Here is a 26,149-nt window from a genome sequence, read left to right on the forward strand (position 1 = left end):
ACATATTACATATTGTTATGAAGGTGTCTGTTACTACGTTATATATATATACTTGCAGTGTGTATATTGTACATATTACATATTGTTATGAAGGTGTCTGTTACTACATTATATATATACTTGGAGTGTGTATATTGTACATATTACATATTGTTATGAAGGTGTCTGTTACTACATTGTATATATATATATACTTGCAGTGTGTATATTGTAAATATTACATATTGTTATGAAGGTGTCTGTTACTACATTATATATATACTTGCAGTGTGTATATTGTACATATTACATATTGTTATGAAGGTGTCTGTTACTACATTATATATATACTTGCAGTGTGTATTTTGTACATATTACATATTGTTATGAAGGTGTCTGTTACTACATTATATATATACTTGGAGTGTGTATATTGTACATATTACATATTGTTATGAAGGTGTCTGTTACTACATTATATATATATATACTTGCAGTGTGTATATTACATATTGTTATGAAGGTGTCTGTTACTACATTATATATATACTTGTAGTGTGTATATTGTACATATTACATATTGTTATAAAGGTGTCTGTTACTACATTATATATATATATACTTGTAGTGTGTATATTGTACATATTACATATTGTTATGAAGGTGTCTGTTACTACATTATATATATACTTGCAGTGTGTATATTGTACATATTACATATTGTTATGAAGGTGTCTGTTACTACATTATATATATATATACTTGCAGTGTGTATATTGTACAAATTACATATTGTTATGAAGGTGTCTGTTACTACATTATATATATACTTGCAGTGTGTATATTGTACATATTACATATTGTTATGAAGGTGTCTGTTACTACATTATATATATACTTGCAGTGTGTATATTGTACATATTACATATTGTTATGAAGGTGTCTGTTACTACATTATATATATACTTGCAGTGTGTATATTGTACGTATTACATATTGTTATGAAGGTGTCTGTTACTACAATATTAATAGTCTACATATTATATAGAAGCTGCCACTCTCACCAGTCCCTGATCGGCAGTCAGATTAATGAATGTGTCTGAATGATTGTGCACTCCCAAACTGCACTAGCTCTCTCATTTAACACATTCCTACCTGCACTACGCCTGTCGTCTCTGCATCCTGGGGTCACGCTTCAGACTTTGCTTACGCTAACCTGCCATGAACGTGTCACAGGTTTGGTATACAACCATGTTTATTATACAGTAGGATTATTACACAGGTTTGGTATATAACCATGCTTATTATACAGTAGGATTATTACACAGGTTTGGTATATAACCATGTTTATTATACAGTAGGATTATTACACAGGTTTGGTATATAACCATGTTTATTATACAGTAGGATTATTACACAGGTTTGGTATATAACCATGCTTATTATACAGTAGGATTATTACACAGGTGTGTCTTATGCTGGCACTGGAAAAGGTGACAATGTTTCAGCTCATTGAAAATATTGTTATAAGTACACCTCTGCCTAACATGTTATCCTTACTAACAAAAAAAGAAATTAATTATATAATTTTTTTAATTTAACTATAAACATTTTGTGACCAACTTGAGCTGTTCGATACTGAGAAATACAGTTTGATAAACTCAATAAATTGATCAGCAGGAGCACAATTTTAACGCTACAGCCTACAAAATAAAAATGAATAAAACAATTGTTCAGATGTTTTTAAAGAAATCCAAATGAGGAAGTCAAAATGAATGGCGGCAATGTAGTGCCCAGCTAGCATGATTACTTATTGTCAATGGTATCGATAGTGTCAAATAGTAGGTTGGACACAGAATTGAAGCCATATTTTATTTTACTTTATTTTATTTTATTTTTATTTTTTTCCCGGTTGTAATTGAATAGTGGTGTTTTTTTTATTTTTTTTATTTTATTTTTTTATTTCTTTATAAATTTCAACATTTACAAACAGTTGAGAAATAATAATCAAAATAAGTACAAAAACAGGGCCAGGGGGTTATGAATATAAAACTTAGCCAATGTATCATGAGCTTGCAAAGGTAAAATTCCTTTTCAAATTTGTTTTTATATTTGAATATTGTATCTTTAACAACTCGTCATGTATGACTGAAACCTATTTGCGTTTTAAAAAAAGAAAAGCCGAATAAACGCGAGCGTTCGGTGACGTCATCGCGTAATTCACGTCGCCCGTCGCTGCTGACGTGTACCGGAAGTAATACCGGAAGTAGTTGTGCGCTGACTGAAGCCGCTATCTGTTCCTTTTTAAAACCTCCTAAAGTCTTCATGTGTCCGAAGCATCGTGAAATAATAAGATTGGCAGCGACATGCGTGATGAAGTGACGACAGGACTTGAACTCACAACCACTCCAGCACAGGTAGGACTATACAAAGCACTATGCTAATGCTAGCACGCTATGTAGCATTTAGCATTGACTTTACTGATCTACCATCATGTTTTGCCACACTTATCATTTGATTTAAAACAAATACAATAATCAAATATGTTTACCGTGCGTCACCGTCACCTCGCCAACATTTCTCATGCCTGTACGTTCACCTAAATATAATTCTCTGCATTATTCATGACGTCAGCATTGTTTCTCTGATATATTACAGCATTATTTGAGCAGATTCATGACGTCATCGTTGTTTCTCTGAATTATTACATTTGTAACAGCCGGAGGGGGCGCGGTTATTAGCACGCGGTTTTAAACATGTGGCTGTTCTAAAAAAAAAAAAAAAAAACATACATGCTAGGCTAATGACGTATATGTTTAAAAAAAGCTGGCACAAGTGGCAAAAAAGACTGAGGAATGCTAATCAAAGACTTATTTGAAACATCCCACAGGTGAACAGGCTAATTGGGAACAGGTGGGTGCCAGGATTAGGTATAAAAGCAGCTTCAGTCATTTAAAAACAAGGACGGGGCGAGGGTCACCACTTTGTCAACAAATGCCTTAGCAAATTGTTTAAGAACAACATTTCTCAACAAGGAATTTAGGGATTTCACCATCTACGCTCCGTAATATCATCAAAAGTTTCAGAGAATCTGGAGAAATCACTGCATGTAAGCCATGATATTGCGCACCTTGGATCCCTCAGGCATTACTGCACCAAAAAGCCACATCAGTGTGTAAAGGATATCACCACATGGGCTCAGGAACACTTCAGAACTACTGTCAGTAACTGCAGTTGGTCGCTAAATCTGTAAGTGCAAGTTAAAACTACTATGCAAAATCAAAGCCATTTATCAACAACACCCAAAAATTTTGGGGGGGAAGCATTCACAATCATGAAAGACATGACAGTTTTTTTGTGTTTTTTTAATGCATTGTAAATATTAAATACATTTGATCAAAAGTCTGCTTACAATAGAGCCTGTGGGGGCCTTTCAATTCTGCCAATAGAGCCCTTAGAAAAACATCCATTAGGGTTTTATATACATGCTTTAAGTATATACAGGTATGGTATGTAGTAATATTCATAATAACATGTAATATATACATGATGTAAGTATATATGTCATGTAGTAACATTCATAATAACATGTAATATATACATGATGTAAGTATATATGTCATGTAGTAACATTCATAATAACATGTAATATATACATGATGTAAGTATATATGTCATGTAGTAACATTCATAATAACATGTAATATATACATGATGTAAGTATATATGTCATGTAGTAACATTCATAATAACATGTCATATATACATGATGTAAGTATATATGTCATGTAGTAACATTCATAATAACATGTCATATATACATGATGTAAGTATATATGTCATGTAGTAACATTCATAATAACATGTCATATATACATGATGTAAGTATATATGTCATGTAGTAACATTCATAATAACATGTCATATATACATGATGTAAGTATATATGTCATGTAGTAACATTCATAATAACATGTCATATATACATGATGTAAGTATATATGTCATGTAGTAACATTCATAATAACATGTCATATATACATGATGTAAGTATATATGTCATGTAGTAACATTCATAATAACATGTCATATATACATGATGTAAGTATATATGTCATGTAGTAACATTCATAATAACATGTAATATATACATGATGTAAGTATATATGTCATGTAGTAACATTCATAATAGCATGTAATATATACATGATGTAAGAATATATGTCATGTAGTAACATTCATAATAGCATGTAATATATACATGATGTAAGTATATATGTAATGTAGTAACATTCATAATAACATGTAATATATACATGATGTAAGTATATATGTCATGTAGTAACATTCATAATAACATGTAATATATACATGATGTAAGTATGTATGTCATGTAGTAACATTCATAATAACATGTAATATATACATGATGTAAGTATATATGTCATGTAGTAACATTCATAATAACATGTAATATATACATGATGTAAGAATATATGTCATGTAGTAACATTCATAATAGCATGTAATATATACATGATGTAAGTATATATGTAATGTAGTAACATTCATAATAACATGTCATATATACATGATGTAAGTATATATGTCATGTAGTAACATTCATAATAACATGTAATATATACATGATATAAGTATATATGTCATGTAGTAACATTCATAATAACATGTCATATATACATGATGTAAGAATATGTGTCGGATTATATCACCTGCATGATTTATAATCTACAATACATTTACAGGGAGCAGGGAAGCGAGGAAACAGCAGACCAGTCAATGCCAACACAGGCACGCAGGTGCCGCTATAAATAATGTGTCTGCTTTAGCGCTTATAATAACAGTATCACTAATACATGGTTATTATCGAAATCACAAAATGTCGTATTGTTGGTGGTTTTTGAATGGTTATTAATCGGATTTTATAGTTGGAATAGTGGCAGTCACATTGGCCCTGCTTTAAGCGGAATTTAATTTTCATTTGTTTAATATTTAGAATGCATAAAAGAAAAAAATCCATCAGTCTTCATTTCTTTCATAATGATTGTGAATGATAAGCACAATTCCAAAGCAAGTGCAGTTCCCCCTTAAGTACCAGGTGTTTTTTGCATTTGCTGCCACCTGGTGGACAAAATGAGTAGATCATATCAAAAAAGTTTTGAAAGTACTTTGAAATGATAGCAGAGCATTTACTTATATGACTCAATCCAAACAACCTTCCCTAGTCATGCTGAAGAAAACAAATGTCACTAACATAAAGTCAACATAACACAACTTGCTCACTGAACATTGAAAAAGGTCCAAACGCCATCAAAACAAATCTAAATGAGACCCATTTAAATCCATCAGAGTGCATGATGGAAAAAATGCAAAAGTCTCCACACTTCTCCATGTTTGGCACATTTTAGCTGCTTGGTATTTCTGATCGTCATGGAAGTAAGCTTTCACATACTTAATATCCAATTAAATGTCTACTCACGCCCAACGTTTCCTTCAATTAAAGAAAAGATTTGCAAATTTACAGCAAATATTTTCTGCAAGTATAAAAACTTTTTTTTCAATTAAAAAAATAATTTGCAAGTATAAAAATGTTTTTTCTTTAATTAAAAAAAATACAATTCTCAAGTGAAAAAAACTATTTCCTTAAAAAAAAAGATTGGCAAGTACAAAAAACATTTTCTTCAATAGAAACAATTTGCAAGTATAAAAACAATTTTCTCCAATTAAATGATTCACAAATATAAAAACTAATTTTCTTCAATAAAAATGTTTTTTTCCCCAAGTATAAAAATATTTTTTTCAATGGAAAAAAACAAAAACAATTTGCAAAACTTAAAATAATTTCTGCCAGTAAGAAAAAACGATTCCCAAGTATAAAAAACATTCTCTTCAATTAAATGATTCACAAGTCTAAAAACACATTTCTTCAATAAAAAAAAAAGATTCACTAGCATAAAAACTATTTTCTGCCGATAAATAAAATTATTCACAATTATAAAAACAATTTTACTCTATTAAATAAAAGTATTCACAATTATAAAAACAATTTTACTCTATTAAAAAATGATTTGCAGGTATAAAAACTATATTCTTCCAATAAAAAAACAATTTGCAAGTATAAAAAAATACTTAAATAAAAGGATTTGCCTGAATAATAACAATGTTCTGCCAATAAAAAAGAGGATTGGTACATACCGTATTTCCTTGAATTGGCGCAGGGAATATAGTATTCGCACGTCTAGAATTACTGCCGGGTCAAACTCGTTTCTCAAAATAATTAACGCATGCTTGGCCTTATCGCCGGTTCATTATTGACGCCGGATCAAATTCGTTTCGCAAAATATTAATTTTATTATCGCATGTCTATAATTTTCGCCGGGTCAAACTCGTTTCGCAAAATATTTAGCATATGGCTAGAACTTCAACCGGGTCAAATTCGTTACGTCACGAGTGACGCTTAACTGTCCTCATTTTCAAAATGGAGGAAGCTGTTTTCAGTAGTTTGCAACCGCACAATCGCACAAAGGAAAAAAGATAAAGAGCTATTCAGTAGGATTTAAGGTCCAAGCTATTGAATACCGGTACAGTATGCTAAAAAGAACAGTAAGCAGCTATGTTTTATTAATATACCGTAGCTGCGTGTGTTAAATACTGTATGAGTCATCAAATGACTCCCGCCTCCTGGTGGTAGAGGGCGCTGCCGCGCTAGTGATCCTTCTTGCGACTTCCGGTACTGCAGAAGAAGTGAACACACGCAGCAACAGATGTTTTTTTTTCCTTTTAACAAGGAGGATTACATACCGGTATCTAAAATAAAACAGTTTTCTAAACTGGACTTTCAATCGAAGCAGGAGGTAATAATTAAAGGAATATCTCCATCGAGACAGAGAGACTTTTAAAACGGAAGAAAGAAAATAATGAAGACTTCTATAAACAAGTTATCGATGCTTTTGGTCAGAAGGAGCTGCAAATGGACTCCATTTATAAGTACAGGTAAGACCATAATAACGTTTTATTTAATTAAATGTGCTTTTCATGATGGTATGCTTACATCACACTCAAAACGCACGCCTAAATTTACCGGATTCCTTTTGGTAAACGCCGGAGTGAGAAGAGGTTTTAAAATAATTACCGCATGCACGGCCATCCCGCCGGTTTCCGGTAAACGCAGGAGTGACAGGAGGTTTTAAATTAATTAACGCCCCTGCGGCTATTCAAGGAAATACGGTATACAAAGAGTAATATAGCAGCAGCTGTAATTCACACTACAACCACAGGTGGTGCTGCTGAGTCTTCCCAGCTGACCACAAGCACATAACACATTCATCAATAACACATTCATCAATACCATTGCATCAATTGGAATGTTAACTTACAGCTTGAGCTTGTTTCCCTCTCTTCTCTCTGCCATTTTACTCCTCACCCTATAAAGATGTTTACATTTGTGAAGCCTTTGTTTCATTTAAGAGGATTGTTCTTATACTTGCAAATCAATGAAAATATGTTTTACTTGTGAATCGTTTAATGTTTATTATACTTGCGAATCAATTTTTTTAAATCATTTTTTAAAATTAATAATAATAATAGATTAGATTTATATAGCGCTTTTTTATACTTGTGAATCGTTTTTTTATTTAACTTGCAAATGTCTTTTTAAGATTTTTTTTTAAACACAATTTTTTTAAGTAGACAGAAGTCAATTGTTTTTATAACTACGAATCGTTTTTTTTTTTTTTTAAAGAAAAAAATGTTTTTGTACTTGCGAATTAATTTTTGAGTAGAATCAAATAGTTTTTAAATGTGTGAATAGTTGTTACTTTGTGTGTATTGGAGGCTGGTCCATGTGCACCTTGGTCCACCTCACTCCATGGCAACTTCAAGACCGCTGCTTTTAGCTCGGTTTTTAGCAGAGACGCAGAAACTGGCTTACAGTGGTGCCGTGACCCGGACGAGAGTCGGGTTTTGGGGGGGCGAGCGAGTGTGTACTGTACCTTAGTGAACCTCACTCTCTGGCAACTTCAAGACCACTCCGGCCGGGCTTTTAGCTTGGCCGTTAGCACGCTCGCCTCTCATGCGGAAGACCCAGGTTTGAGTCCCGGGTGGAAGAAGAAAAAAACACATCGTGTACTTTACAGTAGTCATCACTGAAACTTTGTTCATAGTCTGGGGTCAGGTGGGGACCATAAACCTTCAAGAAGTCCAAACCTGAGTCCTAGTCTGTGCACAGTATGTCTAAGAATTAGGGATGTCCGATAAATGCGTTAAAATGTAATATCGGAAATTATCGGTATCGTTTTTTTTATTATCTGTATCGTTTTTTGTTTTTTTTGTTTTTGAAAAAAAAATTAAATCAACATAAAAAACACAACATACACTTATAATTAGTGCACCAACCCAAAAAACCTCCCTCCCCCCATTTCTTTCTGTTATCAATATTCTGGTTCCTACATTATATATCAATATATATCAATACAGTCTGCAAGGGATACAGTCCGTAAGCACACATGATTGTGCGTGCTGCTAGTCCACTAATAGTACTAACCTTTAACAGTTAATTTTACTCATTTTCATTAATTACTAGTTTCTATGTAACTGTTTTTATATTGTTTTACTTTCTTTTTTATTCAAGAAAATGTTTTTAATTTAGTTATCTTATTTTATTATTAAAAAAAAAAAGTACCTTATCTTCACCATACATGGTTGTCCAAATTAGGCATAATAATGTGTTAATTCCATGACTGCATATATCGGTTGATATCGGTATCGGTTGATATCGGTATCGGTAATTAAAGAGTTGGACAATATCGGATATCGGCAAAAAGCCATTATCGGACATCCCTACTAAGAATGACACCCAGCTATGTTTTATTCCAGGCGCGTGTATGAAGAACTGGACCTTGCAAGACAACAATGGGCAAACGGAAGGTTCCAGATCTCTACAGAGCCCCCTTTCCCCTCTACTCCATTAAAGTGGACCCCAAAACTGGGCTGGTGATCTTGGCAGGAGGAGGAGGGGCTTCCAAGACTGGCATCAAGAATGCTGTGGTAAGCATCTCTCATACAGGACTACACTTTCTAGCACTTTCCAAGCACTCAATGAATGACAAATATCAATAGTCAATCAGTATTGTGGCCACTGATTGGTTTAGTCGCAGCAAAGTAGGATTCTTTCAAATAATACTATTAAATGAACAACATGAAGACATGCAATAAAAGGTGAAATGTAAGTTGCAATATTGACTATAATAAATGATAAATGGGTTATACTTGTATAGCGCTTTTCTACCTTCAAGGTACTCAAAGCGCTTTGACAGTATTTCCACATTCACCCATTCACACACACATTCACACACTGATGGCGGGAGCTGCCATGCAAGGCGCTAACCAGCAGCCATCAGGAGCAAGGGTGAAGTGTCTTGCCCAAGGACACAACGGACGTGACTAGGATGGTAGAAGGTGGGGATTGAACCCCAGTAACCAGCAACCCTCCGATTGCTGGCCCGGCCACTCTACCAACTTCGCTACGCCGCCCCACATTATTATTCTATAACGCAAAGCTGATAGAATAATAATCAATCCAATTAGTTATTGAACTATTCAAGGCTCCAATTACTTGACATTAAATATTCTACGTTTTGGGTGGCATATTTTGTGTGTTTTCCAGTGAAATAATATCATAATAACATGATAAAAACCTATAATCCAGGGGTAGAGTGAAGTGTGACTTCTAAGTCATTATTTCATTCAGTGGGGCCCTAATCAATAATTGCTCAAAAATGATAATCAATTATTTTTGCATCAAAAATTGAACTTTGACATTTTTTGGTGAGGAAAATGTTTCAGGTTGTTAGTTTTTGCCATGAAAAACCAGAGCAGATATACTGTACATGTTCCCTTGAACATGTACAGCAGGGGTCACCAACGCGGTGCCCGCGGGCACCAGGCAGCCCGTAAGGACCAGATGAGTAGCCCGCTGGCCTGTTCTAAAAATAGCTCAAATAACAGCACTTACCAGTGAGCTGCCTCTATTTTTTAAATTTTTATTTATTTACTAGCAAGCTGGTCTCGCTTTGCTCGACATTTTTAATTCTTAGAGAGACAAAACTCAAATAGTATTTGAAAATCCAAGAAAATATTTTAAAGACTTGGTCTTCACTAACTGACAAAGAAACAGATAACAGATTTGGTGTCCAGTTCAAAGTGTGACATGATTTATTTAAAAATTTGAGAGTTGACTTTTGTATTTTACATGAGTTATTATTCGTACAAACATGGTGCAAAGTAATTCATGATTTGTTAAAACATGTTAGTGGCTAGCTTGTTAAAATGGGATATTGTGATTTCACAAGACTGTCTTAGAAGTGATCATTTGAAAATGTTCAATTTGAAAAACGTGCACTTAGAGAAAATATAAAAATAAAGTGTTGCATATTGATATTTATGTTTCTATATATATACAGTATATTGTGAGAAATCATTAAGATGATCAGTGTTTCCACAAAGATAAATATCATTAATAATTAATAATAACAAAGAGTTAAAGGTAAACTGAGCAAATTGGCTATTTCTGGCAATTTATTTAAGTGTGTATCAAACTGGTAGCCCTTCGCATTAATCAGTACCCAAGAAGTAGCTCTTGGTTTCAAGAAGGTTGGTGACCACTGATGTACAGTACATCTGTTTTTATATTTGCAAATTGGTTTTTTTTTTTTCATTCACAAAAAAATTGTTATTATACTTGGGAAAGGTTTTTTTAATAGAAGATCATTGTTTTTATACTTGCAAATGTGTTTTTTACTGGCAGAAAGTGTTTTTTTATACTTGCAAATCTTTTTTTAAAATCTTTTTTTTATACAATCTTAATAGAAGAAATGTGTTTACATTTTTTTAAAGAATTTTTTTTTTAAATTAATAATAATAACCAAGAAAATTGTCTCTAATAACCAATCCTCTTTTTATTTGCATAAAATTGTTTTTATTCAGGCAAATCCTTTTATTGAAGTATTTTTTATACTTGCAAATAGTTTTTTTAATGGAAGAAAATTGTTTTTATAATTGTGAATTTTTTAAATAATTTGTATTCTTTTGAATCATTTTTTTTATTGAAGAAATGTGTTTTTATACCAGTGAATCGTTTAATTGAAGAAAATTGTTTTTATACTTGTGCATATTCTTTAAGAAATATTTTTATACTTGTGAATCTTTTTTTTAGTAGAAGACAATTGTTTTTTTTATTTGTGAATGGTTTTTAATAGAAGCAAATTGTTTTTAGGGTCCGCCCTGTACCCTGTACAAAGGACTCCCACAGGGAGTCCTTTGTACTGGTTACAAAGGAACCTATTGTTATTGTAAGGTTTATTATTATTCTTTATTATTATTCCGCAGCTTTGCGCACTACTTTGCCCCCCTTAACATGCTTCAAAACTCACCAATTTTTTTTACACACGTACAAACACGGGTACAGCACACTTTAGTCAAAAAACCGAACCCCAAAAATCAAAATTGCGCTCTAGCGCCCCCTAGGAAGAAAACTGCCTCTAACTCCAATAGGAAGGTCGTAGAGACATGAAACAAAAACCTGTATGTAGGTCTCCCTTAGACCTACAATTCATAATTTCACATCTTCGAGCAAAAACCAACAGAAAGTTGGCAATTTTCCCTTCAAGACAAAAAATGACTAAAAACACTAATTTTTTATTTTTGAGCTGTAATTTGACCCCCTTAAAATACTTCAAAACTCACCAAACTCACACACATCGGGACTGGTGGAAATTGCGATTTACAAAAAAAAACGAACCCCAAAACTCAAAATTGTGCTCTACATAATTTTTGAAAAAAACAGAGAAAAAACTGCTCCTCAGAGGAAAACTCAGACAAAACTGCTTGTAACTTCCGGTAGGAACGTCTTAGAGACATGAAACAAATACCTCTATGTAGGTCTCGCCTAGACCTACATTTCATAGATTAACATCCTTCAGCAAAAATAAACAGGAAGTTTGCTATTCCTCCTTCAAAACAACATTTTTGTTACAACCGGTCACCAAACATCAAACATGATCTGCTCCGAGCGCGTTTGTCGTTTCGGCTTCAAACTGCTACAGGAGAGAGATTGAACCCTTCTGATTAAAAGTTGACAAAAGAGTTTTGATACGTTCTACGGTTTTGATTTTACGAGCCTTCAAAGACCCGCAGCACTAAAGCTGCTCCGCTGCTGTAATTTTACGCGCCTTCAAAGAAAACAACCACTGTGCCGCGACACCTAGGAAAAAGACACAGACACAACTTCCTCTAACTCCCAGTATGAATATCGTAGAGACACGAAACAAAAACCTCTATGTAGGTCTCACTCAGGACTACCACTGGACAAAAGTATTGGGACACCTAGGACTAGCACCTGCCAAAATGCGGACCCGTCCAACGCTGCTTGCAGCTTTAATTATACTTTATACTTTTTACTGGAAGAACATGGTTTTTATACTTGCAAATCATTTTATTTTTTTTATACTTCCACTTTGAGGAAGATATTGCAGACAGCACTGTTGCCGTGATGTCAACAGAAGACGAAGGCAGCGGGTGATTGCTCAAAGGCAACGTCCTTACGGCAGCCTTGACTTAGTTCGGGCGTGTTGGTTTCCCCGAGCTTGTGGGTCGGCCTCTGTTGCGGAGAAGGGACCCACGAGACGGCCCGGTGCCGCCTCGCTCCACCTTGGCCGTCCGATCGCAGGCGAGACCACGACAACCCGTCTGCCCTAGTCGTCTTGCGCTGGCCCCCTGTCGGTTCGGTGTTTAGGTGCCCGAGAAATGCGCAAAACCTGAATAACTGGTAATGGAAACACCCATACTTCGAAAAAACTCTCAAATATCAGTAAAACATTGTTGTGCTCTCATGAGGTGGTTGTTGAGACGTTTCGGCACCTAAACCGGCGAGGCGCCAAAGCAGGCCAACTGTGGCAGAGCGGTCGTCTTGCTCTCGCTAAAAAGGTCCATGACAGATGCATGTTAACTGAATTAGGCCCCGTTTACACTCAGGTTATCCAGGGTAAGTCCCACCTAACCTTATCCTTGTCCACACACAACAATGCCACTGTTTGAGAACCCCTCCCTTCCTCCCTCCGTCCGCCGGCGCAACGCGACCTAGTACGCATGTGCGGAAAATGCACACGTCATAGTCACCTCCTGTGTTGTTTTGTGTCCTTAAATGTAACTTATCTGAACAATATCCAGTGTTGTGCTATTTCAATGAACTGCAATCCAGTGGGACTATTGTAGTGAATCACACCTGAGACATCATACATTAATCACATCTTTGATAAACACGAGGAAAATACACAATGTGATAAAGAACATTTGACAACAATCAAATTAGGGATGTACAAACCGCGTTTCCATATGAGTTGAAATTGTGTTAGATGTAAATATAAACGGAATACAATGATTTGCAAATCATTTTCAAGCCATATTCAGTTGAATGCACTACAAAGACAACATATTTGATGTTCAAACTCATAAACTTTATTTATTTTTGCAAATAATAATTAACTTAGAATTTCATGGCTGCAACACGTGCCAAAGTAGTTGGGAAAGGGCATGTTCACCACTGTGTTACATGGCCTTTCCTTGTGACTTTGTACCTCAGCACTTCCTGGAGGTGCAGCTGCTGGGGGAGAACCAGCACAGTGCCAGCCTGCTTCACTCCCACGACACGGACACACGTGCCACAATGAACCTGGCCTTGGGCGACGGCGTGATTGCAGCGGGCCAGGACGGACTCTGCGCTCTGATGAAGTTTGACTCTGCGCAGAAAGGTGTGAGCAGCCTTGCTGCTAATGAAGGTATGTCATGTAACTACCACTTGAAACCCACCCAACACACAAGTCATAATACACCTTCTACCTCGCCAAGACTTCCAGGTTTAGGAACAGGCTATGAAGTCCCAGGATGCAGCGTTAAAAAGAAGGAAGTCAAGCCCCCCGCTGGCTTTGTTGCAGACTTGTAGAGACCACTGCCTTGTTGTTAGAAGGATGCCAGTGGTCCCGACTTGACCACCAATAAGGGTGGTTAAAGTGTACATACACTTGTAAAGAACATCATGTCATGGCTGTCTTGAGTTTACCATCATTTCTACAACTCTTATTTTTTTGTGATGTAGTGATTGGAGCACATACTTGTTGGTCACAAAAAACATTCAAGAAGTTTGCTTCTTTTATGAATTTATTATGGGTCTACTGAAAATGTGAGGGTCAAAAGTATACATACAGCAATGTTAATATTTGCTTACATGTCCCTTGGCAAGTTTACCTGCAATAAGGCGCTTTTGGTAGCCATCCACAAGCTTCTGCTGGAATTTTGGACCCCAAGATTGCTGCAGTTCAGCTAAATGTGTTGCTTTCCTGACATGGACTTGTTTCTTCAGCATTGTCCACACCTTTAAGTCAGGACTTTGGGAAGGCCATTCTAAAACCCAGGCATGTGATTTTTCCGTCTAAAGTCGGAATTCCGTCTTTTTTAATCTCGGGGAAAAAAAAATTATCTCCCGTTTTTCCGTTTTTTTTTCCGACCCTAAATCAAGATTCGAGACGTAGTTTATATTACGCCGTAGTTGATCGGTCGATATGTTCCTTGTGACCAATCAGGACATCTGTTATGAATGATGACGTTAATAGCGTCATCATTCATAATGGTTATTAGCGCCATTTTCCATATGTAAACGATGTCGGTTCTCGAGAGAAAGGACGCTTTACGAGTAAAAGAAATTGATAAACATGTCAAAAATAAGTTCCGATGGGACTGGATGGAAAGGGAAATCATTGATACTGTTGGGAAGAAGGAAGTTACGACTTTGTTCGGTGATTTTATTCGGAAAATCGATCGTCCCGGAAAGGTTTTGTGCACGTGGTGTCATGATAATATTGACTATGGATCACGAGGTTTCAAGGCTTTGGAAGTACATGCGAAACGCCAAAAACATATGAAACAACTTGAAGCAAGGAAAACAAACTTTTCACTAGCTGGTACTTTTGCATGTCAACCGAAAGTGAGCAAACCTTACGGACTTCATCTTGTTTACATCTACAACTGCCGTAGACATCGAGAGGAAAGATCCGCCCACTTCAGTTGCAGACAGGGTTGTTAATAATGAGGTAAGCTAAAAAATATTTGCTTGCGAAATTCGCATGTTTGTTTTAAATATTAACCAATTATTGCTTTGCGAAATACAAATGGGTTTTTCTAAAAATAAAAAGCCACGTGAAAATATATTATGAAATTACAGAAATTCAAAGAGTCGCATTATTGATTCTAGTTAACAATTTATTTGAAATAAATTTGCATATAATACTATTTTGTAATATTAAGTTCTTATGTAGTCTGTTGAAACTATTGTCAGTGGTGTAACAATCTTGAAGGTAAATATTTTCACACTTGTTTCATGCAATATGTCAGTGTCCTCACATTATTATTATTTCCTATTTTCAAATATGAGTAAACAATACTAAACATGTTTAATTATTTTCATAAATGTATATCCTATTTTGGCGAAAAGAATGAAATGTTTACATTACATTACATGAACTGAAGTAATGTGGTAATACTGTAAATAAACTGTAGATAATAACACTGATCAATGTGACACCTGTGGATGTGAAATGAACACAAGATGTAAATATTAGTGACTAAATACTGTTGGGACTGAACCATATACAGTGATTCATTAGGATAATTGGGTTATGTATGTTCTATTAATGATGTTTTCATGTCTTTAAACACTAAAATATTTTCTTCAAATGGTGCTGTCTTTGTTAATTTTAGCATGTTAAATTGGTAAAAAACCAGGAGACCTGGCTGGGGGCCTTAGTCCCCAAACCCCTGGAAATGTTTTCAGTCTTTTTCATTGTGGTCAAATCACATGCCTGAAAACCTTCAGTCTAGCCTGATTTAGCCATTCCTTTACCACTTTTGAGGTGTGTTTGGGGTCATTGTCCTGTTGGAACACCCAACTGCGCCCAAGACTAAATTTTTGTTTTATCTGACATCACATGGACAAAGATAAGACCTTCTGGAGGAAAGTTCTGTGGTCAGATAAAACAAACATTAAGCTGTTTGGCCACAATACCCAATATGGAAAGAAGAGATGCTCATAACGGAGAGCGCCGGGGCAGAATTTTGTGAAAGCATGCTTACCCAAGACAAAGTTCCACCTCTGGACTCATTACTACTGGTTCCAACTGAACACAAGTGTGTGACAGTTTGTGTAGTTTGTGAGTTTCCCTGCAGTGACTAACTATCTAGGTCTATTGCCCCGTGACCATTGGCGATGTATTCTTCTGAGACAGGCCAATTCAGGTGCTGTGCTCCCCGAACTCGGCCTACCAGCCCCTGCTGCCAGGCTAGCTAAGTGGACTGGGTTTTGTCTGGTCTCTCGTCTTTGACCTGTCTGGCTTGCTAGAGCTACCAGGGGTACAAGCCCCCTGCCAGCATAGCTCTCAGGATCATTGTGACTCACAAGCCAATGCACCAGTCCATAGAACAGCATTTGTAGCAATTAAGATCAAGATGTGAACTGGTGAAAGGGAGTTACTCGTGGGCTCCACCCACTACATGTAGGTATGAACAGGTAGTGACCCATCGGGCACTTCAGGGTGTCATCACCATCATTTTCGCCGCTAGGCTCCACCCACTACATGTAGGTATGAACAGGTGCACTTCAGGGTGTCATCCTTATTTCTACCAAACAAGATCAAGATCTGAATTTGTGGAGCCGACTTATTTACGTTGCGTGGCGAATCATCGGAGCGATATTTAGCGCCGTGCCACGCCCACATTTTATGGCGTAGGCAAAATTTGTTCACAATTTATTATGGCCTCAATGTGTAGTACCTGTTCCTTTTAACTGTCACACACACGTCATAACACTATTGTCTTGTGGTGTTTATGAGCTTTCTCCACCACCATATATCATCACCACTTTAGTTTTGAACATCTTCATTATTAAAAGTGCTCATCTTCATGTCAAGTCTATCAATCTTAAATATAATGGGTTTTTTTTCTAGTGTCGATAATATCGATCGATTCCACCTTAATACAATCTTGGATCAATGCCTATCTCTTGCCAAGCACAGATCGATTTATTTGAAATGTGGGTAATATAAATCGATGTATCGATCAATCGTAATGGCTGACGGCAAGAAGACGCTGCTGGTGTGAGGCAGTCCGTGAGTCTATCAACGTGCAGTTATCAATCACCCTTTTCCCATCATTTTCACTTAAAACACCAATAATAACCCAGTGTTGGCGCTAGGAACTTTCAAGTCATAAAAATGGGGTCCAACAGTCAATTTTTGGGGTCCCACTTTTTTGTAAGTGTTTTGAAAACAAATTATAAATGTATGCATTATCCTGTTATATCTCACATTCTATATTGTGTTCTACATTATCCTGTTATATCTCACATTCTATATTGTATTCTACATTATCCTGTTATATCTCACATTCTATGTTATGTTCTACATTATCCTGTTATATCTCACATTCTATCTTATGTTCTACATTATCCTGTTATATCTCACATTCTATATTGTGTTCTACATTATCCTGTTATATCTCACATTCTATATTGTATTCTACATTATCCTGTTATATCTCACATTCTATGTTATGTTCTACATTATCCTGTTATATCTCACATTCTATATTGTATTCTACATTATCCTGTTATATCTCACATTCTATATTGTGTTCTACATTATCCTGTTATATCTCACATTCTATATTGTATTCTACATTATCCTGTTATATCTCACATTCTATGTTATGTTTTACATTATCCTGTTATATCTGACATTCTATATTGTGTTCTACATTATCCTGTTTTATCTCACATTCTATATTTTGTTCTACATTATCCTGTTATATCTCACATTCTATATTGTGTTCTACATTATCCTGTTATATCTCACATTCTATATTGTGTTCTACATTATCCTGTTATATCTCACGTTCTATATTGTATTCTACATTATCCTGTTATATCTCACATTCTATATTGTGTTCTACATTATGCTGTTATATCTCACATTCTTTATTGTATTCTACATTATCCTGTTATATCTCACATTCTATGTTATGTTCTACATTATCCTGTTATATCTCACATTCTATATTGTGTTCTACATTATCCTGTTTTATCTCACATTCTATATTTTGTTCTACATTATCCTGTTATATCTCACATTCTATATTGTGTTCTACATTATCCTGTTATATCTCACATTCTATATTGTGTTCTACATTATCCTGTTATATCTCACATTCTATATTGTGTTCTACATTATCCTGTTATATCTCACATTATATATTGTATTCTACATTATCCTGTTATATCTCACATTCTATGTTGTGTTCTACATTATCCTGTTATAACTCACATTCTATATTGTGTTCTACATTATCCTGTTGTATCTCACATTCTCTATTGTGTTCTACATTATCCTGTTATATCTCACATTCTATATTGTGTTGTGTCATAAACGTAACTTCATTCATTAAAAAAATAATACAAAAGAAAACATATTTTTATGCATATGTAAATGTAGTCACTTATAAACATTCATTCTTTTTCTTCTTTCCTTCATGGATCTAAACTTTACCTCTACTTTTTTCTATATTTGTATTTAATAAGTTGTAGCTGTATTTATTTCAGTATAAAAATTTAAAAAGTTGTTTGCTTGGGTCATAAAATGATGACAATGGTGTGCCAGGGCATACATACATTATTTAAATCTCTACATCAACTTCACATCCATCCCTCAATTCTAAGTTTTTTTAATTTACTTTTTTAAAGTTTTTTTTTTTGTTTGTTTGTTTTCTGCCCTTTTTGTCAAAGAACACTTTGTTTTTTTTATGGCAAACACACAAAATATGCAAAATCTTCCACAAAAAGTATTTTTCAAAGTGTAATATTTGATGTGAAGTAATGGGAGCCTTGGATAGGTCAGTAATTCATAAAAACATGGATTTTGATTCAATATTATGTTTTGAGCAATGACAGTTTTAAACAGCTTTGTTTTATTAGTCAACATTGAAACTTTTTCTAAATGACATTTCACCTGTAAGCTTTTTTATTCCACTTTTGTTAATGCTTTTGTTTATGTTAATAGTATTTTTTTAAATGTGCCTTTAAACGTAGATTATAAAAAATGACATCTGATAAGTCTATGGATAAAAAGTTGATCATAACGCACAGTCAGCATCTCTGCTTCATTAAACTATGACGGTGATGATGTCACTTGCTAACTTGTCAGCCACTTCTCCAAGAGACTCCTTTTCAACACTCCTCGCACATGAACACTTCAAAAGGCACATGTTTGTTGACTTACAAAGTATGTTTTTGGGGTGGAGGAGTCTGGTCGGGTGCTGGTTAGCTTGAAGCTAACAGCTAGCCTGACTCCATCCTCGAACGTTGTCGATCCAGTGGCAGATAAAAGTGAAGTTTCCATGGACTCACAAAGACTAAAACAAGTCATTTACTGGAGACATGGCACAGGATGAAGTTAAAAAGACTCACCTTTAGTGTTTACCATGAAGTCTTTCTTTTGACAGCCCCTCGCGCTAAAGTTGTCCGAGTGCAAACTGAGGCAGTATTTGTCATTGATAAACCTTTCAAAGAATCAAAATTCACGACCAATAAACGGGCATGGAGATTTGACTGGGCAAACATAAACAAAACAAAACACTGGCGGAAAGCGATAATCGATCAAATAAAAAACAAAAAAAACAAACCGGGCTTCCGTAATTGCGCGTCCTTTCTGATTTCAATGCGTTAAAAGACACAAAAAGTGCGTTAACGCCAACACTGCTAACCGTTAGGTGTTTGATGTAATGACTGTTAAGTCCCTTGTTGGAGTGGTATGTTACACACGTCTGTTGATGTTTGTGTTGGCAGTGAACAACATGCCGCAAGGCAGTGCCAGGCAACGAGCCGGCAGAAAGAGCAAAGGTGCTCAGGATGACGCTTCCGCCTGCGAGGATAAGTCACATACGAAAGATGAGACGGCACACATATCTGTGACAGGAATAACTGAACTGCAGTCAGACGAGAACCCTCAGGACCCTCTCCAAAAGGTGGTCCGATTTAGTCCCGACCTGAGCCTGCTCCTCACTGGAGGCACAGACGGACACATCAGAGTCTGGGAGGTAAACACAAACGCTAGAGTTCTTGGTGCTGCCAATCACCTGAATCCTGACCCTTTCTTGTTTTCCAGTTTCCATCCCTGAAGAAAAAACTGGACTTCCAAGCACACAAAGGAGAAATAGAAGACCTGGATGTGAGCCAAGAAAACAAGGTATCCACAACAACATCTCTGTAACAGCAGACATTGATTCTTTGGTAAGTCAATATGTTCATGGTTGTCACGCAGCACCTGGTGACGGTTGGCAGAGACTTTGCTTGCAGCGTGTGGAGCAACAACCAACTGGTCACCGCTCTTAAATGGCATGAAACCATGCCTCAAATGGCTGAAAAGACCTATCGCTATATGGCTTGCAGGTAAGTTCAGTGGACATGACCAGCATCCATCACGTAACTTTCACTTCATCCGCTCATCTGGTCTATGTCAGGTTTGGCAAGGTAGAAGACCAGAAAGATGCTCTGAGGCTTTACACGGTTCAGATCCCCCATAAGCGAGAGCGCAAACCTCCACCTTGCTACCTGACAAAGTGGGACGGCAAGAGCTTCCTGCCAATGCTGACCGCTCCCTGCGGGGCCGAGGTCATCTCCAGCCTGGCCATCAGGTACGTGTCAAATGCAGTCGGGGGAAAGTGCAAGAACATACCTGCTTTAAAGGTGTATTACTTTGGAATCAATGAGGCTGCTTTCTTAAAAATGATCAACTTTGGTGGTCAAACTAGCTGCCTTTTGTTAGTCTTCACCCAATATTCAGTTGTGATGTCTAGACATGATTCTAGCAGAAGACTGCAATACAGTGGAACCTCCATTTGCCTTCTTTTCCGTCTAGGAACGTTTAAATGCAGCCAAATATGCCTCGGTGTGCGAGCCATGATCGTTTCATTATTTAGTTCAAGTTGTGGGCTGCTGGAAGCTCTACGGGTAATGACGTCGCTTCCTGTCCACGCCATTTTGAAGAGGGGGGCCCCCGAAGTCACATCCTGCTTACCGTATTTTTCGGACTATAAGTCGCAGTTTTTTTCATAGTTTGGCCGGGGGTGCGACTTATACTCAGGAGCGACTTATGTGTGAAATGATTAACACATTAGTGTAAAATATCAAATATTATTTATCTCATTCACGTACACTACCGTTCAAAAGTTTGGGGTCACATTGAAATGTCCTTATTTTTGAAGGAAAAGCACTGTACTTTTCAATGAAGATAACTTTAAACTAGTCTTAACTTTAAAGAAATACACTCTATACATTGCTAATGTGGTAAATGACTATTCTAGCTGCAAATGTCTGGTTTTTGCTGCAATATCTACATAGGTGTATTGAGGCCCATTTCCAGAAACTATCACTCCAGTGTTCTAATGGTACAATGTGTTTGCTCATTGGCTCAGAAGTAGAGATGTCCGATAATATCGGTCTGCCGATATTATCGGCCAATAAATGCGTTAAGAATGTATTATCGGAAATTATCGGTATCGTTTTTTTTTATTATCAGTATCGGTTTTTTATTTATTTATTTTTATTTATTTATTTTTTTTATTAAATCCACATAAAAAACACAAGATACACTTACAATTAGTGCACCAACCCAAAAAACCTCCCTCCCCCATTTACACTCATTCACACAAAAGGGTTGTTTCTTTCTGTTATTAATATTGTGGTTCCTACATTATACAGGTAAAAGCCAGTAAATTAGAATATTTTGAAAAACTTGATTTATTTCAGTAATTGCATTCAAAAGGTGTAACTTGTACATTATATTTATTCATTGCACACAGACTGATGCATTCAAATGTTTATTTCATTTAATTTTGATGATTTGAAGTGGCAACAAATAAAATCCAAAATTCCGTGTGTCACAAAATTAGAATATTACTTAAGGCTAATACAAAAAAGGGATTTTTAGAAATGTTGGCCAACTGAAAAGTATGAAAATGAAAAATATGAGCATGTACAATACTCAATACTTGGTTGGAGCTCCTTTTGCCTCAATTACTGCGTTAATGCGGCGTGGCATGGAGTCGATGAGTTTCTGGCACTGCTCAGGTGTTATGAGAGCCCAGGTTGCTCTGATAGTGGCCTTCAACTCTTCTGCGTTTTTGGGTCTGGCATTCTCCATCTTCCTTTTCACAATACCCCACAGATTTTCTATGGGGCTAAGGTCAGGGGAGTTGGCGGGCCAATTTAGAACAGAAATACCATGGTCCGTAAACCAGGCACGGGTAGATTTTGCGCTGTGTGCAGGCGCCAAGTCCTGTTGGAACTTGAAATCTCCATCTCCATAGAGCAGGTCAGCAGCAGGAAGCATGAAGTGCTCTAAAACTTGCTGGTAGACGGCTGCGTTGACCCTGGATCTCAGGAAACAGAGTGGACCGACACCAGCAGATGACATGGCACCCCAAACCATCACTGATGGTGGAAACTAAAGAAAATTTTGCATTTCCTTTGGAAATCGAGGTCCCAGAGTCTGGAGGAAGACAGGAGAGGCACAGGATCCACGTTGCCTGAAGTCTAGTGTAAAGTTTCCACCATCAGTGATGGTTTGGGGTGCCATGTCATCTGCTGGTGTCAACTAGGACCAACTAGGGATGATGTTTAATAAGAAATTATCGAGTTCAAGCCCATTATCGAATCCTCTTATCGAACCGATTCCTTATCGATTCTCTTATCGAATCCAGATAGGTTGTTGTATATGGAAAAAACACAATATTTGGTTTAACAAAAGCTCACTTTTATTTTATAAGAAAAAACTAAAATAAAATAAATAAATATTGACTGTTACCCCCCTAAAAAAATAAAAAAATAAAATATTGACTGTTACCAAAAGTATATTAAATGGGATTTTTCAGAAAAACAAATATATACAGTAACACAAAAACAACCTGTCTCTGTGATCACTATAGGTGTATAAATAATAATATAGTGTTAAATAAAATCAGTCCCATGGGCACAAAACTAAAAATACAGCTCTCCAAAAAGTGCACTTCTGCTGCTGTTGGAACATACTAACTATACACACAGGCAGACAGCTAACAAACAATCCAGGATGTCTAATAAAGTTCCAAAGCAGATTAATCCATTTAGGCTCTTTATTGTTGTTGATCTTGCTTTGTCTTTTCCTATCTTTACTTTTGTCTTGCACTGGACTGTTATTTTTATTTTTTTTAAACTGAAATACACACAATGACAAATGTATAAGCTATGTGATTCCATTAATGTAATACACAATATGTAAATATTAGCTTCACACAAATATACAGTACTATCATCAAACAAATACTTCTGAGTGTTGAAACTATTTCGATGGTGGAAATACACGACTGGCAGCCATTTTAAGTCCTCAAAACATCCATTGAAACAGTGCAAAAAAATCGTTTTTCAATAAACATCTTACTATTAAATTTAACCACTTTCCACCTTAATATTGAGTTACATAAACAAGTTAAACAGTTTACTTACAGACTTATCTTTTCCAAGGCTTGTAAGAGCTAACACAACTTGTCTACTTCTCAATTGTCTCATGAACTGGACTAACATCGTCAACCCGGAAGTGCCCAAACTATTGACGCGTAGTATTTTCATATCGCCACAAGGTGTCAGTAAGAGTCTACAATCAAATGGGCAGAACATTGCCCATTTGGGATTCGTTCCCAGGGATTCCAATAAAGAACCAACTCTTTTTCTTTACTTTAGTGGCCTCGATAACGGGAACCGGTTCTCAAAAAGGGATTCGAGTCCATGGAATCGGTTCTTTTCTTATCGAACAACCGGGAGAATCGGTTTCGAACATCATCCCTAGGATTAACAGACCTGAAGGTCTTAAAGTACCTCAAAAAGGACTATCTTCTCCCTAAAGGACCCAAAAATTAACTCACCCCTCCCTAAAAGTGAGGGATTGGGGCCTTGCTACTGGGAAAAGTCCATGGACTTGGGGAACGACCAACAGACCGGAAGGTCTCAAAGTACCCCAAAATGGAGCATCTTCCCCCTAAAGGTGCCAAAGGACCCAACAATGTACTTACTCCTTTAAGTCCCAGTGCTCCAAAAGGTCTGAGATGTACCCAAAGAGTCTGTAGGTGGGTCCAAAGCCCCTTTTTGGAGCGTTTTGGTAACCCCATTTATCTCCGGGACCACTTGGGTTCTTTCGGGACCTTCCCGGACCCCTGCAGGGTCTAAATGGGTTCAGTTTGGACTTTGTAGGTAGTGTCTTCTAATGTATTGTGTTATACGGTGAGGTACCTGGAGAGTTCTAGTACTACTTGTAAAACCTTGTCTTTGCAGTGACTCAGGAACATTTCTTGGACTCGGAACTGTGACAGGATCGGTCGCTATCTACATCGCTTTCTCCCTTCAGGTAAAGACACTGTGGACACCGGACGGACATAATGAGGACGATAATGTGTTGTCACCGTAGAGGTTATACTACGTACACGAGTCCCATGGCATCGTTGTGACAGACCTGGCCTTCCTTCCTGACACCTTGAAAGGCTGCGATATGAGAGGCAAGATTGAAACCGCCATGTTCAGCGTTGCTGTGGACAGCCGCTGTCAACTCCACGCTGTTCCTAACCCCAGTAAGTCCATGGTCACCATCCACGCTCCTCCCTCCTGCTAGACTCCTTATGTTCCTCTTTTGCTGTTTCAGGAACATTTCCCATCTGGCTGGTCTTGTTCATCTGTGGCCTGCTGGTGGTGGGGATAGTTCTGCTTCTTCAGCACTTCTTCCCAGGGCTCTTTTAAGTCATCTTTTTACTGAGGAGCTTCAACCTACCTTCAGACCAGCCAACACATCTCAGGTTGGTTCGTCTCCCAAACCGGGATCGGACTTCTTTGGAACCATTTGGAGTCATGTTTGCTCCTGGAATCATGAACGTTCCAAGTTTGGGAGTCTTTCATTCAAATATTGGAGGATATAGAAATGATTTAGCATAATGATCTCACTTGCAGTGAAGTGGTCTGCGCCAAATTCCCCAAATCCCGTAAAGCACATGAATTTGTACATTTTACTGTACTGTTTTAAAGTTATTTTCTGTTTGAGTGGAATCATGTTGATGTGAGAACAGAGGTGAGGCACTGAGTCTATGGTGGACTGCAGACTTTACCACCCTGGTCTATACAACACTCTTGTCTGGGGTTTTCATCCAGAACTTGTCCCTCCTGGTTTGTGCGTACACAAGCCTCATAGATGAGACCCCAGGTCAAGGCTAGCCGCCAAAATAAATATGTTCTCTTTACAGACTTGTATGTTGGCTTCATGAAGTCCAAACAAAAAAGCAACGTTTTTGTTTTAGCAGAATTCAAGGATCTTGCGTCTTGTTCCTAAAGGATCTTGCGTCTTGTTCCTAAAGGATCTTGCGTCTTGTTCCTAAAGGGGATCTGTGCTTTTTTAGAGAGGATGCCTATCAATCACAAGACCACATGTCTTTCCTTTTTTATGCATTCTAACTCGTAAATTTACCTTAGCAAAAGTCTCCTACCAATGGACTCAATTAGTCGCTCTTCTCCACCTATGAAGCGCCCTAAAATCCTCAATGTTTTATATACGGGGGGGGGGTCAAAAGTGTACATACACTTGTAAAGAACATCATGTCATGGCTGTCTTGAGTTTCCAATCATTTCTACAACTCTTATTTTTTTGTGATGTAGTGATTGGAGCACATACTTGTTGGTCACAAAAAACATTCATGAAGTTTGCTTCTTTTATGAATTTATTATGGGTCTACTGAAAATGTGAGGGTCAAAAGTATACATACAGCAATGTTAATATTTGCTTACATGTCCCTTGGCAAGTTTACCTGCAATAAGGCGCTTTTGGTAGCCATCCACAAGCTTCTGCTTGAATTTTTGACCTCTCCTCTTGACTGGGTATTGTGGCCAAACAGCTCCATTTTTGTTTTATCTGACCACAGAACTTTCCTCCAGAAGGTCTTATCTTTGTCCATGTGATGTCAGATGAAACAAAAATGGAGCTGT

The 26,149-nt window shown here is 36.7% G+C and overlaps 1 protein-coding gene across 2 annotated transcripts in view; it reads left to right on the forward strand.

The window, feature by feature from the left end:
- The first annotated feature begins 2,185 nt into the window (after nt 1–2,185).
- LOC133660528 (prolactin regulatory element-binding protein-like) overlaps nt 2,186–26,149 on the forward strand; it is a 38,822-nt gene continuing 14,858 nt past the window's right edge. Inside the window, exons 1-10 of one of the 2 annotated variants that reach the window (XM_062064069.1) lie at nt 2,190–2,396; nt 8,875–9,045; nt 13,637–13,832; nt 19,940–20,190; nt 20,259–20,339; nt 20,415–20,542; nt 20,614–20,787; nt 24,458–24,530; nt 24,591–24,750; nt 24,822–25,677. In XM_062064069.1, the coding sequence (XP_061920053.1) occupies nt 8,911–9,045; nt 13,637–13,832; nt 19,940–20,190; nt 20,259–20,339; nt 20,415–20,542; nt 20,614–20,787; nt 24,458–24,530; nt 24,591–24,750; nt 24,822–24,916 (1,293 nt within the window). In that variant the 5' untranslated portion in view covers nt 2,190–2,396; nt 8,875–8,910 and the 3' untranslated portion in view covers nt 24,917–25,677. Of the gene's footprint in view, nt 2,397–8,874; nt 9,046–13,636; nt 13,833–19,939; nt 20,191–20,258; nt 20,340–20,414; nt 20,543–20,613; nt 20,788–24,457; nt 24,531–24,590; nt 24,751–24,821; nt 25,678–26,149 lie in introns of those variants that run through there. The other variant, XM_062064068.1, reaches the window with a different exon arrangement.

Source organism: Entelurus aequoreus, linkage group LG11, assembly GCF_033978785.1.
Source record: "Entelurus aequoreus isolate RoL-2023_Sb linkage group LG11, RoL_Eaeq_v1.1, whole genome shotgun sequence".
NCBI classification, from domain to species: domain Eukaryota; kingdom Metazoa; phylum Chordata; class Actinopteri; order Syngnathiformes; family Syngnathidae; genus Entelurus; species Entelurus aequoreus.